Source organism: Lampris incognitus, chromosome 10, assembly GCF_029633865.1.
Source record: "Lampris incognitus isolate fLamInc1 chromosome 10, fLamInc1.hap2, whole genome shotgun sequence".
Lineage (NCBI taxonomy): Eukaryota > Metazoa > Chordata > Actinopteri > Lampriformes > Lampridae > Lampris > Lampris incognitus.
In genome coordinates, this window is record NC_079220.1 from 28715411 (window position 1) to 28735908 (window position 20498).

General features: G+C 42.2%; 2 protein-coding genes across 3 annotated transcripts in view; one reads left to right on the forward strand and one right to left on the reverse strand.

Annotated features, from left to right (window-relative positions):
• Positions 1-7632, reverse strand: part of atp6v0a1a (ATPase H+ transporting V0 subunit a1a) — a 50506-nt gene extending 42874 nt beyond the window's left edge. For both annotated transcript variants that reach the window (XM_056288510.1, XM_056288509.1), the window contains exons 1-5: positions 7573-7632; positions 4282-4418; positions 1028-1106; positions 853-950; positions 638-766 (exon numbers count right to left, since the gene is read on the reverse strand). In XM_056288510.1, coding sequence (XP_056144485.1) covers positions 638-766; positions 853-950; positions 1028-1106; positions 4282-4398 — 423 coding nt within the window. In that variant the 5' untranslated portion in view covers positions 4399-4418; positions 7573-7632. The remainder of the gene's footprint in view (positions 1-637; positions 767-852; positions 951-1027; positions 1107-4281; positions 4419-7572) is intronic.
• An 11083-nt stretch (positions 7633-18715) lies between these two features.
• cavin1a (caveolae associated protein 1a) overlaps positions 18716-20498 on the forward strand; it is a 33338-nt gene continuing 31555 nt past the window's right edge. The window contains exon 1 of the mRNA XM_056287968.1: positions 18716-19544. Within this exon, the coding sequence (XP_056143943.1) occupies positions 19041-19544 (504 nt within the window). The 5' untranslated portion in view covers positions 18716-19040. The remainder of the gene's footprint in view (positions 19545-20498) is intronic.

Here is a 20498-nt window from a genome sequence, read left to right on the forward strand (position 1 = left end):
AACTGAGTGAATTAGGAGCATCAGGCTCCGATTGTTTGGCCTTCTTTCATTTATGCTCAAAACACACAGCAAAAGTTGAAACTCATTCTTAAAACTCGTTATGTGGGAAAATGTAAATGTCTTGACTCTGGAGTTTGTAATTCTCAATCTGAATCCTGTCAGGCTTGACCTGATCACCTTGGTTCAGGCTCAGATTTATTCCAGTGGGTTTCAGAAGGTCAGGCTCTGCACTGTGGTGGGTAAATGAACTTGAACCCGTGATTGAAATTGAATGTGCAAGCAGGCAGGGGCTCTTCCCCAGCTGTGGGTGTTATGTATGTCAGAAATTATAGATGAGGTTGGGGAAAAAAGGAAGAAAAAAAACTAAACACAGAGCAGGCTTTGGAGTTGACTAGGCGGTCTTTCACATGTTCGTTTACACTTAAAATGCGATATGGACAAATGCGTCCCACACCACCTCCGAATGTGGCCTCAGCGATAGGATCTCAAGATGCATTGAGGATGCATTGGGTGCATTTATACCTGCACTTAGAGCTCTCCACTTGTGATCAGATCACCCAAGACGCATGTTAATGCCAGGTGTTAACAGCCTCCTAGTGAACTGATGCAGGGTTTTGTTACGTACAGTGAAGCTAACCTCGTCAAAAAACTGTTGTGTGCGACGCAGGATGTGCTTGAGCTCAGTGAGCTCCAGGAAGTTTTTCTTCAGGGCCTCCTGGTTGGTGTTAATCTCCTTCAGCTCATTCTCCAGCTTCTCAAATGTGGCCTGTGGGGACAGAGGCCATCAGTGAAGTGTTCTAGATTGGCAGAGCTCATTGTTTACCATCATGTGGGAAAGGTGAGGGAGGTCACCTCTAGGTCAATCATATCTCTAGGGAAGGGAACTTCAGGGTTCTCTCCCGTGTCCATGATGGGGATGTTGGCCTTCTTGATCTCCTTCTCCACAAACCCTACGGGAAGAGGTAATAGAGTGGTATGCTACTGTGGTGATCTTTTGGTAGAGTTGTTTTGGGGATAGGTCACTCACTCAGCTTGCGATCCATCTCCTCACATCTTCGTACTTCATTGACAAACTTGCGCTGGAACACGTTCACATCAGGATTTAGCTGAAAGATAAACATCAGAAGTTTCAACTAACACAACAACACAATTGTTTTAAGCATTAATTAATGCATTAGTCTTCGTTTAATCAGGTAAAGTCCTGTTGAGATTCAAAAATCTCTTTTTCAAGGGAAACATGGCTGGCAAAGACATAGAAGGAGACGGTGTATGAATTAATATGCTGCTACCGTTAGCTACTAATAACATTATTTTTGCATTTATCTTACGATAATAAACAACTGCAAGGAGCTGGAAATAAAAAAAACTTTGAAAAGAAGCCTTTATTGAACTATTGGGTGAAATTCAACACCACTGAACATTTGTTTGTTTACGATGTTGATCCAGAAACTAAACAAAATAATAATAACAATAATAATAATAATAAATTCAAATTTGCATTACAAATATCATTTAAAGACATAGATGTCATTTAACTTTTCTCGCTCCAAACACAGTTAACACTTGTTATCCTATATTCTACCACAATGTTGTCCTTGGGGCTATCATGAATGAGCCTTCGCATCTGTGGAATGAGGGGTCAGCTGCGACCACATGATGAACACAATGCAGAAGGCATTTGCCTTCTCAACAATCTCACTGATTTGATGTGTTTTCCTTTACCATAACTGGAAACCAGTGAATTCTCAAGCATCATCATTCCTTTGCCTTTTGCATTGGTCTTATAGCTCTAATATAGCAGCCTGCTCAAAATTGTAGGAATGAACGAGCCAAAACGGATTAAGAGAACCAGTGAGGAATCTTACAAAGTGGTGTGGTAGAGCAGGGGTCGGGAACCTTTTTGACTGGGAGAGCCATAAAAGCCAAATATTTCTAAATATATTTCATTGAGAGCCATATAGTATTTTTAACGTATAATAAATTAAATATGTGTTACTTTTAATGCGACTTCTGGTGCTGCATGGTTTTGCTGATGGCCTTGTAGTCTGGTTCATACGTGGTGAGGTTGAGCTTCATGCAGGCGTTGAGGCTTCCATCAGTTAAACGTGAGCGTAGGTTGGTCTTAATGTTCCTCATATGCGAGAAAGACTGTTCACATGCATATGTAGAGCCAAACATGGTCAATACGGCAATACTCACACGCTGCATTGTGTGGTATGTCACAGGAAGCTCGTTCCAAGTTTTAAGAATCAGCTGGTCTTCAGGTTGAAGATTTTTCATTTCTGTCCACTTGTGTTCCCTCGCCAGCTCTGCTCACTGTCGCGCAAGACTTTCCAACTCTCCATTAAGTGACTTGAACTTACTCATCCACATGTCTGATGCCTTCAGGTCAGCAACTTCCAGCTCAAAGTCTCCGATAGAGAGCCCGAGGATGCATGTCAGGTCGATTTTGTCTACTGCACACTCATGTGGATGAGTGATGAACTTGAAAAGACCAGTGCGCGCACGAAATTCTCCAAAACGTGCTTTGAATGACTGCAGGAGATTGGACGTAAAGCCAGCTAGCTGCTGGAGATCCAGATGTTGAGTGGAGTCACTTGCTAAGCATGCATCTCTAAATTGTTGCAGTCTTTCAAAGTGCAGAAGACGACCTGTTTCAATGTCCCTGAAAAAGACTTCCAGCTTGCTTTCAAATGCAAACACTGCTTGTTGAAGGGATGAGATTGTATTTCCAATACCCTGCATTTTCACATTGAGCTGGTTCAGATGGCCAGTTATGTCCACGAGATAGTGAAACTGCAGGAGCCAGTCAGCGTTGTCTAGCTCAGGATGCTTGACGCTTTTAATTTCAAGAAAAGTCTGGATTTCACTCAGGCAAGCTGCAAAACGGCTGAGCACCTTCCCCCTTGACAACCAACGCACGTTGCTGTGTAAAAGCAGACCGGGATAATGATTCCGAACTTCTTCTAACAGTACTTTAAACTGGCGATCATTTAAAACTCGGGCAACAATAAAGTTGACCACTCGAATGACCAGCGACATCACCTCACCAAGCTCCTGGCCACACGTCTGAGCGCAAAGCGCCTCCTGGTGCAGGATGCAATGAAAACTTAGGATGGCTCTCTTTTCATGTTCACGGAGAAGCGCTACAAATCCTTTGTTCTTCCCCAACATACAGAGTGCACCATCAGTACAGACAGAAATAAGTTTATCCATCGGTAGTTTTTTTTCTTTAGCAAACTTCATGAAAGACGTGAATAAATCCTCTCCTCTTGTTGTCCCTTTCATTGGCGAAACAGCCAAGCTTTCCTCACGCAGTGTGTCACCTGCAGCATACGTGGCAATTATACTGCACTGAGATAGATGGCTAACATCTGTTGACTCATCTAACGCGAGAGAAAAGTATGTCCCGGTGTTTATGTCCTTAATTTGTGTTTCCTCGACTTGATTTGCCATCATGATGCTACGATCGTGCACAGTTCTTGCTGACAGGGGCATGTCTTTTATTCGTTTGATTATCTTGTCTTTATTTGGGAAGTCATCAAGCAGTTCATTGGCCACATCAAGCATGAATGTTTTGGCATACTCGCCATCTGTGAATGACTTTCCATTCCTTACTATTGCCAAAGCACCCGCAAAGCTAGCGGAATTCCCGTCACCTTGCTTGGTCCACACACGTAGTTGCTGCTGACTCGTCTGCACTCTCCGCTGTAGCTCCTCGCATGCCCTTTTCCTGCTGTCCCCCGCTGGATATTTCCATGCAAATGAAGCATGGTGCGTATCGAAGTGCCGCTTTATATTTGACCGTTTCATCGATGCAATTTTATCATCGCATATTAGACATACCGCAGATCCTGCTCTCTCCACAAATGCAAATTCCTCTGTGCACGCAGCCTGGAATGCACGGTAATCATCATCTTTTTTTCTTTTCGCCATCTTTTCCGTTACAAGGGTTGAGGCGGATAAACTAGTTGGCTATCTGATAAAATTGATTTCTTCACCTTTACAATGACCCGAACATGCTCGCGAGCCATTGGTTCCTGACCCGACCCACGGGTGACCCGTGAAATTCATCTTCAAAACTAATTTCTGTTTACTTTAAAATGACACAGTATTATTAAGAAATATCACAAGTATTTTAAAATCAGTTCCAAACGGATTTTTTTTATTATTATTATTTTTCAACTCAAAATTGTCTGGGAGCCATATGCCGTCACCGGAAGAGCCATATATGGCTCGCGAGCCATAGGTTCCCGACCACTGTGGTAGAGGTATACTCACATCACGAAACTGTACCATTCCAATCTCTCCCAGTTCACTGACACAGCAGTAGGCAGCCTCTGACTGGAGGAAGAGCTGAGCCAGGGTCATCTCTTCACTTCTAAAGAGTTCCCCCATGGTGGTGAAGGGAGTACGCGCTGAGCACACAAGACAACATGAAACTCCAGAAATCAGAAATTGAGAGCACTGGCATCTATTAGCAACAACTACAGGGAGTTGTAGCGAAAAGGTCTCAAGTTAGGAGTTATGCTCTCAAAGTATTTTCCTTTAGACAAAGCATCACAACTTTACATTCAACAATTTTAATGCATGCCAAGACCACTAATGAAGATGGCTGTATCACTTGTGTGGTAGTTTAGCATGGCTGCAAAAGGCTGGCATGTGACTAAAAAAATCTGACAGGTCCCCCCTGATGGAAGTCCCATGATCAGCCCAGGAATTTGGTTCTCCTGATAATCTGACCTCTACAAAATTTAAGGCTTTTGAATTTTTTTTTTCCCCAAGGCTACACAGTAAGTAATAATAACCCTTCTTGTAATAGGGCAAAATAAATGCCTATTGTATTATCATTCAGAACTCACTTTTCCCCCCACAGGCTTAGTTCCAATAAGCAGAACTCACTGGTAAAACCACTACAGTAGGTGTATCAATGGATTATGCCGTTCCATGTGACATATGACGTTAATATGGTAGCGGTGAGCTTGAGAGCTGGATATGTCCAAGACCTCGGCTTAAAAATAAAAAGGGGGGGGGGTATGCAAATACACAACAAAGTTCGGGCCGGACACTCAGGTATAATAACATTAAGTTACAGCAAAGTCAGTAAATTAAGGCCGCAGTTCAATTAGGCATATTGATTTCAGTTCATACAATAGAAAAGGGACGTCAATTAGCTACTGCCTCCCTCGACTGTCCAAAGAGTCGGGCATCATATACATGTGACGCGCTTTCATGTGCTGAGGTCAAGCCAGCCGTCATTCGCATCTCCGTGGTCAAACCAGCAACCCCTAAATTTGGAGTGCACCCGTATTCTGACCTTTACGGTAAATGCATTGAAACGGCACTGAGCGAGCTGACATGCAGGGTTGGCGGCTTTTATTGTCATTTTCCTCACTTTCCAAAGACAACTGTTGCAGTATGACAGTCTTACCTGAAGACAGGCTATGAAATCTTAATTGTACCCGAGTACGCCACATACAATACAATTTATCAAATTGCGTCGGACTTGGCAAAGTTAGCGCAAGAATATGCGTGACTACGTCCGGTTTTCAAAATAAGGTGCTAAACACAAGGTATATACAAAATACATATATGAAAGCAAGATCAATTTGATTATATTCAAAGGAAGTATAAAATATGTCACCTGTCTCCCTTATAATTTAAAAAAAATCCCAACTCTTTGATTTTAAAATAAATAATTCCTGACAACGACATTTGAGTTCAGGATAACTGACAACACACAGACTGAACATGTTTGCTATACTATATTAATGCCCGTGGGGAAATTCCTCTATGAATTTACCCCGTCCTAGCTGTGTAGCTAGACCAACTCCAGTTCGTCTTGCCATGCCTCGGTCAGGGGCACAGACAGGAGAAAATCAAGCATTTTTACTGTATCAAAGTATAAATACCACATTTAAACCTTGCAGTGGCTTTCTTTCTGAAACTTGAGGTGCTGTTTTTGAGTAATTCAATGTTAAAGTCCCTTCAAGAGAACAAATATAAGCCTTTTCACCTAAATCTGATTTGGGATAAAAAAAAACATTTCTTCCATAAGTAGTCCTTATACTGCTGGAATTAGTACTTTAGACTACTTGCACAAATACTATGAACTAATTTTACTGTTTTACCAATTCCGGCAGTATTATAGAAGAAAATGTTTTTACCCCACATCAAAGTTAGGTGAAAAGGTTTATTTTTTTGTTCTCTGGCAAAGATTTTGACATTGAATTACTCAACAAAAAAAAGAAAATACACAGTAAAAGTAGTCCATAATATTTGGGCAAGTAGTCTAAGAAGTACTAATTTCAAAAATATTAGGATCATGAACAACTTATAGAAGAATTGTTTTTAAACCCACATCAACGTTTGGCAAAAAGGCTTATTTATGTTCTCTATAAGGGGTTTTAACATATGACTACTCAAAAAACTACACAGTAAAAGTAGCTCAAAGTATTTCTGCAATTAGTTGAAGAAGTACTACTTCCAGTGGTATATGTGTACTGAACTACTTATGGAAGAAATTGTTTTTATTCCACATCAAAATTAGAAGAAAAGGGTTATTTTTGTTCTCTGGAAGGGACTTTGACATTGATTTACTCAAAAACTAGTCTAAGAAGTAATTCCGCGACACTTAGGGAAGAACTCGTTTTCATCCCATATTTAAGTTATCCGAAAAGGTTTATTCTAGTTCTCTGGGACATTAGATTACCCAAAAACTACACGGTAAAAGTAGTTCATAACATTTGTGCAAATTTCTTCAGCACAAGTGTCTACTTATGGACCTGTTTAATTAACTTGTCAGCAATGGAATTTGGGGATAAAGACAGCTTTAGTTAATTGTAATGAACCCAATCAGTTGGCTTTCCTTTTGTTTTTTTAATGAACACGAATTGTTCTGTTCCTTAATTGCAAATAATGTAAATGAAAATCCACGCCATCCTTTAATTTGAAATCTGGAAGTATTGCTTGGTGGAATTTGCGTAAACTTTAAACTGGGCCCTGTAAGAAACTGCCTATTGAGTCAATGTTGATTATGTTCATTACCGGGAACAAAGTGGAAGTATTGCTGTAATATCTGTCCCATAAGTGTGACTGTATGCCGAAGTCACTTCCAACAGCTCCCCAGAGCCGTTTCATTGCGATTACCGTAAATGTTACATCAATTACGCACTCGAAACACAGGGCGGCTGGTTTGACCACGCAAACGCGAATGACGGCTGGCTTGACCGCAGTGTTCAGCTTGATGAACCAGCAGTCAGCTAGCTATCCTCATTAAAAAAACGCTGACCTCGTCTGATAACTAAAACGTGTCGTTGGTTAACTGGCGGTTGTCGTAACTTTAACGTTAGCCAGTCAGCGCTAGCTACGTTAGCCAGTTCAGTAACTTGACTAGCGCTGGAGAGTGCGCGTGCGTGCGCGTGTGACAACAGGTTAGCTATGCTACACGTACGTTAGCTATAGCACCTGTTGAGTCAGCGAGTGCTAAATGTTTATATTCACTCAACTGGTACAATGTTTGGCACCTTTTCTTGCTTGATTAGCTGAAAGTAGCAGCTTTAGTTTACTTACGGGTCTCTCTTTAAGTGATCGCCCTTCCTTCGTCGGCTGCAGTCTGCTGCTGTTTCCTCTTTGCTGTGCGTCTTCTCAGCTGATCGGTGTCGAGGCGCTGGCTAGCGGACTGCAGCACCGCTCGGCTAACCGGAATCAACACTGACGTCACTGTAGTTAAACTCCGCGGGTGTGACGGAGCTGTAAGAGCCCGACCCGCAGGATGGTATTTACTGTGGTCCACAGAATATTGTTCACTTCACGCAACTAGTAACAGATATTGATAGACTGGCATAGAAAGGCAAATAGGTTGTGATGCAAACGCCATTTTTTTATATGCAGGAGGGCACTGAAGAGTAGAACGTTCGTATTGTGTAAATGACAAAACGGTGCATAATACTTCTGGTAACAGTGACAGGCTCGGACTGGCACTCTGGCAAATGCTTGATGGTCCGGCCCACTAGTGGGTCTCGAAGCCAGCAATGTTGGGGGAGGGGGATCGACCTGCTGGCTGCGGCCCCCTTAATGTTGGAACAGCCCATCTGATTGGGGATTACACTGTCCCAATTGTCAATAGGCTACCTATACTGTAAGGCAGGTATAGGAAGTGCTACCTTTGTGGGCCCCGCCCACCACCCCTTCAAGTGGATGCGTCCATCCATCTAACGTCAGAGGTCAAATCAAGAGAGAACGAGCGGAAACTAAAAGTTATAAGTTTGAGTTGAAAATAAAACTAGCCTGAAATGGATAAAGGTCTCAAAGCGAAAAGGTGGAACGGAAAAGGTCAGGGGGGGGGGTCAACCTTGAGGCTGATGCTGCAGAATGTTTTAAATTAACACATTTATTCAAAAATACCGATGCCATTGATGAGACGTCTTCTCACCACCAAGGTAGACTACAAGGACCAAGGTAGGACATGCTATTCTATTCTATTCTATTCTATTCTATTCTATTCTATTCTGTTCGCTGCTTAAGGCCGCTGTGCTTTGCTGTTTTTTAAATGATGTTAAGGGGAGCGCGTTATTGTGGCCCAGCTGATTGGTCAGTCTGGCTCGGCTCCAATAGGGCGCAGGCATGCTGCCTGTCACAGCCTGACAACAGCAGTGAATGAACCCGTTTAAATAGTGTCGGTAGCATTAAAACCTGATGTGTTAATTACATCAGCTCAGCTGCGAACACAGTGTCGGAGGAGGATTGACCATGACTACAGAGTGCTGTTAATTAATGTACAATTTCAGACACATTTCCAGATCATCATTAGGCAAGGCCTACATTTCAAGTGTGAAAATTGAGTTTAGCTATTTTGTCATAGACTACATTCATGACTATGTCATATGATTATGTCATATTTGTTTTAGTTAAGTTAGCTGGGTTGTCCATTGTCAAAGGAATAAAATCCTCATTGAGAGTGTAAAAAAGAAAAAGGAATAAAATCCTAAGTGTGCCTCTTGGGATGCCGACTTTTACCCTAGGCTATTTCTTGGCTATTTATTTATTACATAACACTGTAAGTACACCTGTTGTTAGGGTGCCAACTTGATATCTGTTGCTTAGGCTATATGTTATAAATGGCCTGATATGCAACTCAAAAATGAGTATGTCGGGGGAAAAGGGGCCGATCCTGACAAAAATTCCCAGGGCCGCATGTAGTTCCCAGTCCGAAACCTGCATATTACCACTGGCTGGTGTATGCATGCTGTGTTATAGACTACGTCAGGTTCTTGATTGGCTAAAACTGAATGTACTGAACCTATGCCAGGGATTTTCATTCTCATTCAATTGCAAGATAGACACGTTGATTCCAGCAAGGCGAAGAACTGCTGGACAGCATTACGCACACCAGTAGAATCTGTCACATTACCCACATTACAGAACCTACCCATGCACCCCAGTCCCTGTGGTAGAGACGCTTGCTGTTGATTATTATGCCTTTGTGTATATTTTTTAAATACTTCAATCATTACAGTTAAATCCCTTGGACACAAAGAAGATCATGTCTATTATAGAAGAGAATCTTTGAATGTAGGGATCTGATTCAATTGAGCAGCGATTCTGGCAAGGTGAGAATTGATGTTGAGAAGTTTAGGCCTATAAATATATATATATATATATATATGTGCACAGATACAAGAAAAAACAGTTTTAATACATTGCAGTACAAGCCTGTTTCGTGTGACACGCACTCATCAGCTGCGGCTGATGATATTCCACTCCTCATTAGTTGAGCACTTAGATCACCATTGACAGATTCGGAAAAAAGCTATATATATACACTACCGTTCAAAAGTTTGGGATCACATTGAAATGTCCATATTTTTGAAGGAAAAGCACTGTACTTTTCAATGAAGATAACTTTAAACTAGTCTTAACTTTAAAGAAATACACTCTATACATTGCTAATGTGGTAAATGACTATTCTAGCTGCAAATGTCTGGTTTTTGGTGCAATATCTACATAGGTGTATAGAGGCCCATTTCAAGCAGAGGTGGAAAAAGTACAAAAATATTGTACTCAAGTAAAAGTACCAATACTTTGATGAAATATTACTCAAGTAGAAGTAAAAGTACTCATCTGAAAATGTACTCAAGTAAAAGTAAAAAGTAGTTCATTTGAAATGTACTTTAAGTAAAAGTTACTTAGTTACTTTCTTTGTGTGGGGTGTGAGGGTAGTAAAAATAGGACAAGGGGTCAGAAATCCATAACTATTTTGTTTTTAATTAAAGAACAAGTGTAACAAATGTAAGCGCAATAACAACAACTTCACAACAACTGAACTTCTTGTTCAGTTTAAGTAGCATCTTAAAGTTAGTTGAGCTCATCCATTTAGTGGTACAACATTAAACATGCTTACTCTCACGTTTTCTCTCTCTCACTCTCTCTCTCACACGCACACGCTCTCCCTCTCTCTCCCTCTCACCCTCTCTCTCTCTCACACACACAGGTAAAAAGTACCAAGTAATGCCCACATGATGACGCTCATAAGTGTTGCTACAAAGTCAAACTGACATAAAGGAGCAGCAATATTCCAGAGGAGACATGCTTGTGTGTGTGTGTGTGTGTGTGTGTGTGTGTGTGTGTGTGTGTGTGTGTGTGTGTGTGTGTGTGTGTGTGTGTGTGTGTGTGTGTGTGTGTGTGTGTGTGTGTGTGTTTGTTAACCGTCAGAGAATGAGAATGTGTTAATGCCATCTCCACAGCTGCAAGAGCGCTATAGAGGGCATGTGTGTGTAAGTGCGATAACAACAAAGAATACCTACACAAATGTAAGTGTAATTACAACAACATACATGTCAACACCAACAGCAACAGCTGTTATACTGCAAATCAAGGCTGCTAGTTTTGTGACACCCTGAATTACCTGTAACCTAGTCTACAAACTTCTTGTTCAGTTTAAGCAGCTGCTGATTTTCAAAGTTAATTGAGCTCATCCATTTAGTGGTAAAAAACATTAAACAGGCTTGTGCACGCCTACTTTCTCTCTGTCTCTCTCTCTCTCTCAGAGAGGTACAAACTACAAAGTAATGTCCACATGATGACGCGCACAAGTGTTACAAAATTAAAGGAACTAACATAAAAGAGCAGCAATATTCCAGAGAGGAATATTGCAAATCAAGGCCACTAGTTTTGTGACACCCTAAATCACCTATAACCTAGTCTACAAACTTCTTGTTCAGTTTAAGCAGCAGCTGATTTTCAAAGTTAGTTGAGCTCATCCTTGCTCGCTTTGCAGTGAACAGTAATCCAGCACAACTGAAAAGCCGTTCGCAGGCAGCTGAAGCAGGCAGGCCAGTGTTGAGTTTCAGAGAGAGTTTTTTTTAATTTGGAAAGGAGTTTAGCAGATCCATATCGTTTGGGATACAGGCTAGGTACCCTTCCAACTCCCCTGTACCTTCTGACCTTCTGGACTTCATTGAGGTGAAGAAATCATCTTCATCTGAGGAATGTTGTCCAACTTGCTCAACTTCCACCTCTGCCATCTGGTCAAGGTGTTCGTCTGACATGAGCCAGACCTGTCGAGTGACAAACAACACATTTCTGACAATTAAGACTTGATTAATTTACCAAGCGTGCACCATAATGCATAATGCCTTATAGCACTGACCACATTGTATTGAGTATAAAACAAAGTAGATCTCCAATACACTGTTGAAAAGCAGTTTATTATAAGATGCAATCATACCTGTTTCTATGACATCCGGCCTCTCTGTCCAGGTGGTCTTGAACTTCGGTAGAAGTATTGCTGCCGCAATCAGTTCTGGGTCCATCATCATCTCACCAAAACGCTTTTGGACACCATCCTGAATGGCTTTGATGAGTGGTAGACACATCTTGGATGAGGTCTCCTGCCTTTTGAGTTTTGCTTGTAGCTGACATATCACTGGAAGAAGCCACCCTAAGTGTGTGTTGGTCTCTGACTGAAGTATGTTCAAGGCCTTTACCAGAGGTTTCATCACCGAGCAGTAATCAGTCAGGAAAGCAATTTCTGCTTGAGTCAGCCTGGCATAAATAGAATACAAAGAATTGTCAGGAAATCAAGCAGGAAAAGTTAAGTTTCAAGTATGTAAACACACATTCACACTTTCATACTGTTGAAATGCAAATTAAAACTTACGTTTTCAATTTGAATTCTTCACAAATATTCCTGATTGCCTCCTCCCCTTTCTCTTGTATGATCCGTATGATTCTCTCCACAGCCATGAATGTTGAATTCCACCGCGTTTGATTTGGTCGGATGAGCTGGAGTCGGCAATGATCTTCCACAACTTCTGCTGCCATGTATGAACGACCCGTATTGTTCCACATGGCTTGACATTTCCCAAAGGCTGCACGCGATAGTCTCTTGTATGTGTCCATCTTCTTTTCTGCTATCTCAGCATCTGTTGTGGCAACTAAGTTGAGAAGATGGCATGCACACCTTTGGTGTGTAGGAAGTTGGTACTCCAGGCCATTATCTTGCTCCAGGATGCTGAATGTGTCCAGGTAGTTGGCTGTGGGCTCATCATCAATTGAATCTCTGTCCGACTCAGCATCTGATTCTGCATCCTCAGACTGGCTCTGTTCTCCGAAGACACTAAAAGCTTTAACGAAGTTTGAGCCACTATCTGTTGTGGTTCTCACCACTTTGCCCCTAATTCTATACTGACAGTGTATGTCGTCAAGTGCCCCTGCAAGGACATCAAAGGTGTGGGACCCTCTTAACCTCTTACATGCAAGCGCAGCTGATCTCCTCTCAAAGGTTTCTTCATCCACCCAATGACCCGTCACCCCAATAAAACTTTGCTGGTGTGCAGTCCAACAATCTGTAGTGGTGGCAACGTAGCTCACTTTACTGAGATGGGACATGACATTCTTCTTCATCTGAATGGCAGATGCCTCTAATCTAGGCCGGACAGTGGGCCTGGAAATGACCTTGCATTGTGGATTTAGCATTGTCAAAAGTTCTTTGAACGCAGGTTGTTCAACCAAACTAAATGTATGAAGGCCCTCACATATTAGCCTAATGATGATCTTGTCGATCTTGCCTTGTGGCACACGGCGGTTGCCTCCCACTGTCATGGCATCTTTTATATTTGTTTGTTTGCTTGGACTTGGTGGATTTGCTTGGTGGGTTTGCTTCCCTGGCTTTGCTCGGCTAAAAGCCAACTGTTTCGATGGATGTTTCCTCTGTGAAAAAACAGAAAAGGGTATTATCAGTAGAGGAATCAATGTGGTGCTTATTAAACACACTGAAATTAAAACTTTGATAAATAAAAGTTTTCTATTTCTTTAGTCATCACATTTTGTCTATTACATTGTATTAAGCACAATATGCCACAATCCAGAGGGCATTACAATGCTGCACCCTTCCCAACAAAATCAATGATTTGGATTTGAATGCTAAAATTGAGATTTCAAATCAACATCAAAAGCCAATGTGTTTCTATAGCCTACCAGTATTATGATACAGAGGAAGGAGACATATCAATGCATGTGTAATCATCATAGCTGCTTGCATGCACACAGAGCAACAATCGCCTACTAGTGATCTAATCCCTTGTCGTCGATATGAAGGAGTCAAAACAATCTTTTCTGGGTCTGCCTAGTAGGCGGGGAGCTACGAGGCCTTACCGTGCAGTCGTGCACCCTCCTTACAATCGAACGAAACCAACTTTTTTTGAAAGGTCTGACCATGCTGAACATGTTAACAAATGTTAACATTGAAAATTTTGGGTTGCACGTCATGTTTCAGGTACTCAATGCATTTCAATGTATTTCCCTCCATTGGCTCTCCACGAGCAAGGGGAAGGTGTGACATCTGTCTCTGCATGTTTAATCACATCTAGAGGACACAAGCTTTGGAAAATGTATGGTTTCAGTGGTATTATTGGCTTTCCATAATAGTAGAGACCAAAATTTAAAGTCTTTCTACTTGATTTGCCTTGTAAATCGAGTAGAAAGACTTTACATTTTGGCCTTTATTATTAAGAGAAAGCCAATAATACCACTAAAACCATACATTTATCACTAGATGTGATTAAACTTGCAAAGACAGATGTCACACTTTCCCCTTGCTCATGGAGAGTCATGTTCCTGTAATTGTAACGCATTTCCAATGGAGGGAAATACATTGAAATGCATTGAGTACCTGAAACATGAAATGCAACCCAACATTTTCAATGTTAACATTTGTTAACATGTTCAGCATGGTCAGACGGTAAGGCCCCTTAGCTCCCCGCCTATTGTGGAGGAGCGCTGAGTGCCCTGTAATGTTGGTTAGGCAAAGTGCCTCACACTACAACCCTCTCTGTTAACACAGTTGATACATTTGATTTGACTGTAAATTCAAAGACACAATCAAATTGAAACCCGTGGCAATTTCGACGGGGTAACACCGACTATTCATAGCAGCTAAATTTAACCAAGGCTAATTTCCCCGAGTCCACTCAAGACTACTAGCAACTAACAGCTAGCCTTTACACATTCAAGTACCAGGGGCTAGCTGTTATGCAAATTTAGCCAATGTCCTAAAGACTTAAACAGACTGCAAATATACATTACGCGTTTTGTATCTGTTTGAAGTACGATAAACATGCGGATTGTCGGCTGGAGCGAGTTCATTTGGTACTTAATGATGTGTCACGTTTGATTATGTTAGCATAGCAGCTAATTAGAATGTGCTGGCTAGCTGTGGGTTTCTTCTACTGTCAATGGTTGCAGGTGCTAGCATAAAAATGCCCACGAAATGGGGTGAGCCTGGGTTGGCTATTATTGTATTTTTAAATCACGTCAGGACACAGCGCTGTCGCTCGACACAACCTCTCCGTGGCATTCTTTATTTAGACTGACACAGCATCAAAGGCAGACCCGATCAAACAACCCAGAGCCCGCAGGCATCACCAATCGATCCCAGCACAATAGAACAGCACCAAATCAAATGCAGCACTGTCGATGTGTGCAGACATAACAGCTATATTAAATAAAACTACTAATGAGACAGCAGAAATACTTACCAAAACATGCTTCTGCAGATTTGAAGTGGAGTTGTTGAAAGCAGACAGGTACTTCACTGCTGGGAGGCACATCTTGCACTGCATGATGATGCTGTTGCCTTTCCTACGCTTGAACAAAAAGAAATCTTCCAAATGTGGCCAAGGATTTTTTTTCTGCATCTAGTTCTACAGACTTCGATGTTTCAGCTTGAGCTTCATCTATTATTTCTAGGTCCGGGTCTTCTGGACCGCGACCGCTGGCCGTGCCTGCTTTGTCGACCCCCATTCTAGCACTAGAAACTAAAAACTTCGCGCCCACTAACCTAGCTTGTCCGCGCGCGCCCTCTATGTTCACGCGCCAGTGCTAATCACATCATCATTTGTCACTGTTGGTTCTGGCCATTGGTTTACTGTCTATGGTTCTGGCGCGTATTTTTCCCCTGTAGGTTGAATTGTTATTTTTACTCAGTAACGGATAGGTTTTAAAAAGTAACTAAGTACAATACTTGAGTCAAAACGTACTCAAGTAAAATACAAAATACCGATTTTAAATTGTACTTAAAAAATACAAAATACACAAAAAAAGTATTCAATACAGTAACGTGAGTAAATGTATTTCGTTACTTTCCACCTCTGATTTCAAGCAACTATCACTCCAGTGTTCTAATGGTACAATGTGTTTGCTCATTGGCTCAGAAGGCTAATTGATGATTAGAAAACCCTTGTGCAATCATGTTCACACATCTGAAAACAGTTTAGCTCGTTACAGAAGCTACAAAACTGACCTTCCTTTGAGCAGATTGAGTTTCTGGAGCATCACATTTGTGGGGTCAATTAAACGCTCAAAATGGCCAGAAAAAGAGAACTTTCATCTGAAACTCGACAGTCTATTCTTGTTCTTAGAAATGAAGGCTATTCCATGCGAGAAATTGCTAAGAAATTGAAGATTTCCTACACCGGTGTGTACTACTCCCTTCAGAGGACAGCACAAACAGGCTCTAACCAGAGTAGAAAAAGAGGTGGGAGGCCGCGTTGCACAACTGAGCAAGAAGATAAGTACATTAGAGTCTCTAGTTTGAGAAACAGACGCCTCACAGGTCCCCAACTGGCATCTTCATTAAATAGTACCCGCAAAACACCAGTGTCAACATCTACAGTGAAGAGGCGGCTGCGGGATTCTGGGCTTCAGGGCAGAGTGGCAAAGAAAAAGCCATATCTGAGACTGACCAATAAAAGAAAAAGATTAAGATGGGCAAAAGAACACAGACATTGGACAGAGGAAGACTGGAAAAAAGTGTTGTGGACGGATGAATCCAAGTTTGAGGTGTTTGGGTCACAAAGAAGAACGTTTGTGAGACGCAGAACAAATGAAAAGATGCTGGAAGAATGCCTGACGCCATCTGTTAAGCATGGTGGAGGTAATGTGATGGTCTGGGGTTGCTTTGGTGCTGGTAAGGTGGGAGATTTGTACAGGGTAAAAGGGATTCTGAATAAGGAAGGCTATCACTCCATTTTGCAACGCCATGCCATACCCAGTGGACAGCGCTTGATTGGAGCCAATTTCATCCTACAACAGGACAATGACCCTAAACACACCTCCAAATTGTGCAAGAACTATTTAGAGCAGAAGCAGGCAGCTGGTATTCTATCGGTAATGGAGTGGCCAGCGCAGTCACCAGATCTGAACCCCATTGAGCTGTTGTGGGAGCAGCTTGACCGTATGGTACGCAAGAAGTGCCCATCCAACCAATCCAACTTGTGGAAGCTGCTTCTGGAAGCGTGGGGTGCGATTTCTCCAGATTACCTCAACAAATTAACAGCTAGAATGCCAAAGGTCTGCAATGCTGTAATTGCTGCAAATGGAGGATTCTTTGACGAAAGCAAAGTTTGATGTAAAAAAAAAATCTTATTTCAAATACAAATCATTATTTCTAACCTTGTCAATGTCTTGACTCTATTTTCTATTCATTTCACAACATATGGTGGTGAATAAGTGTGACTTTTCATGGAAAACACAAAATTGTTTGGGTGATCCCAAACTTTTGAACGGTAGTGTATATATATATGTGTGTGTGTGTGTGTGTGTGTGTGTGTGTGTGTGTGTATGTATGTATATACATCAACACAGACACAGCGAAAAAGTTTTAATGCATAGCATTAAAACACACACACACACACACACATATATATATACATATACATATAAATATACATATATACATGCATTTATACATCTATATATATAAAAGAAATTAAGCTGGTATAAAAACATGAGATCATAATTAAGTCGAAACTAACTAGAAATTACATAAACTTGCCTAAACTAATTGACAGCGAATTGTGTCAAAAAATAAAAAGCTAATGAACCCTAAAAAGCACTCAAGACAAAGGGAAAACAGCACCATCTGCTGGAAAACCAGGAGACTGTTGAAATTAAGATACGATCAATTTTGTGTGTGTGTGTGTGTGTGTGTGTGTGTGTGTGTGTGTGTGTGTAGGTGGGCCCACACGCTAAAGCCAATCACACGTAAACTTACTGACCAAGGACTTTTATTATTTGAAAAGAGTCAGATGAAAATAACCAACGTCACACAGTGGGTAACAAAACACAGCATCAGCCTCACAAACATCAAAAAACAGACAATATGCTATATTATACTACTGCACAATAAGGAGCAGCGTGACGGCCAGCAAACAGGTGCAACGTTCACCTACTATAGGCATGGCAGGGTGAATTGGAACGAAACTGTCCTCGCATTAGAACAGAGGAATTTGGATGACTAGTAAAGCTTCTTCGCTATTTTACTGTATAAAATTCCCACCAAAAAAACAAGATCTTTCATTGGGTGGGCCTGGCTGTTAAGGGGGTGGGCTCAGGCCAGCTCGGGCCCACCCATGAACTAGACACTTGCTGTATAAATGGTAAAATGGTAAATGGACTGCATTTGTATAGCGCTTTTCTAGTTGACTGACCACTCACAGTGCTTTACAGTGTATGCCTCACATTCACCCATTCACACACATTCATACACTCATGGAGGAGGCTGCCATGCAAGGTGCCAACCTGCTCATCAGGAGCAGTTAAGGGCTCAGTATCTTGCTCAAGGACACTTCGACACGCTCTCTGCAGGAGCCGCGGATCGAACCAGCGACCTTTCGATTACTAGACAACCCGCTCTACCCCCTGAGCCATGCCGCCGAAATGAAAAATAAAATGAAAAATAACTGAGCACACTAAGCTGGATGACTGTAGCACAAGTCTGTACAGCTTCATAGTTTGTATGCCTTAGCTTTGCAGACTACATCAGTAAGTATAATTGTTTTTAGCCCTCATTTGTCTTCATCTCCATCTCTTTCTTTTTTCTTTGCCACTGCATATTAAGAACAGACATTATGACATGGAGTCAACATCCACAGGACATCTACATTTTATATCTGTAATCATTTCTGGAAGCTGAAAGGGGTGCTTTACAATGGCTTTTAATTTGCCAAACTGTGCCAGCATGTTCTGATGTAGCTCATGGTTACTGAATCTCCACTCCATTGACCCTTTCTGCTTCCCATAGGGAGGAGTGTGTCATGCCACTACCAGAGGTGGAGTCTGAGACTTGGGGGTTTTCTGCCCTCTGCCTGGGGAGGGAAGAGGGTGGAGCCTGGGCAGCACGGGGGCGGGTGTTGGGAAGAAAAAGTTTGGCTGGCTGGTTTCATAGGGAGCAGAGGCATTTGAGTCAGGGCACACATGCCTCAGCAGTGACAGGCTCTGCTCCCTTTGGCTGGCTGGCATCCCAGAGCAGACACAGAGAGAGAAAGAGAAAGACCGAGAGAGTCGCATATTAGGGCCAGCGGGGGAACGAAAGGTTGAAGTAGACTAGAAAGAAGCAAGTAAGTAGAGGATACGGTTGTCTGAAAGGGGAAAGCCTTCAGATCTGATTTTTGGGCAGGGTGGCTTCTGCAGGTTGTTTTCCAGCAGTGTATTCTTATCCTAAGTGAGCGTTGTGAGCGGTGTGTTTGGTGTAGACAGACATGGCGGATTCAGGTGTGAAGCTGGAGGGGGGGGTCTTAGCAGAGGTTCCCTACGATGATGACGAAGTGGCCCTGGTGGGTGCCGCCACAGAGCCGGCCGTAGATGACGATGACGACTCTGACGAGGAGGTGGACCTGGTGCTGGCCGCCGGCCCCAGAGACAAGAGTGAGGCGCAGGTGAACGGCGTCATGGTTCTCTCCCTGCTAGATAAGATCATCGGTGTGGTGGACCAGATCCAGCACACCCAGAACGGGCTGGAGGCTCGGCAAGAGTCCATGGAGAAGTCCGTGTCGGGCATACAGGGGGAGCTGGCGAAGCTGTCCAAGAGTCACACAAGCACCGCCAATACGGTCAACAAAATGCTGGAAAAGGTACGCAAGGTCAGTGTCAACGTGAAGACAGTGCGAGGCAACCTGGAGAAGCAGGCGGGCCAGATCAAGAAGCTGGAGAGCAACGAGAACGAGCTGCTCAAGAGACGCAACTTCAAAGTTCTCATCTACCAGGTGAGTTGGGGTGTGTTGAGGGGTGCAGGATCTGTACACATTTGCTTATTAAGTAGCGTTGCGGAGTTATCAGCAGCAGGTCATAATCTTGGTCTGAGTGTCATCGAAGTGTGAAAGTTGCACAGTTCAATAATATTTCATGCACGGGTCATTAACATGGACATGCTAGAGTCATTCTGACAGAATATGTTTGTCTCATTAAAGGGTGTGGTGCATTTCCCAAGTTCCAGTGGAAAGTTGGGATGAAGTGCAAAATGCGCCGAAATCGTATCTGTCGTAACGTTCAAGAAGGCTTTTGACACATCATGGCCTAAAGTGACCATGAATGGTTTAGTACTTCTTAGAGCAAAAAAAAAAAAGGGAGACCTAAGCTAAAGGGAGTGGTTCTCAGTTTAGTATACTTTGATATGCCAGTCAATAGCTCAAAGCTGTGAGTTTCTGTGATACGTAACAATTTATTTTTTCTTGAACATTTCGGACTTATCTATTAATTTGATTTTTTTTAATATATACATTGTATATGATGCTAATGAGGTAAAAGAAGTGCTACATCTAAATATTTTGAAGCTGCGGTTATGTACAGTATTTGCACTTTGCCTAAGGTGGTCTGACCCCATCACACCCCTCGTGATTTCCATCAGCATCATATAATGTAAGGAAGGAGGAATGAAGGTGAAGGTGACCATACCTAACCCTTCAGTATTGCACTGCAACCAAATTAAGACTATATAAAGAAGAGGGGCCAGTTGGGGCAAACAAATAGACGAGGCTTATAAACACTGGCACACTAGTATATATGAGAAAGGACCATCGCCCCACCTCTGCGTGTTCAAGGGAAAGATATTTGGCAGGCTTTTTAACTATGTAAGATGAAGATGTGCTGGGGGTTTTTTTCTTCTTCTTTTTTTTTTTTGGTGCCGATTTGGACCCCACCCCATTGGCATATCATGTCCT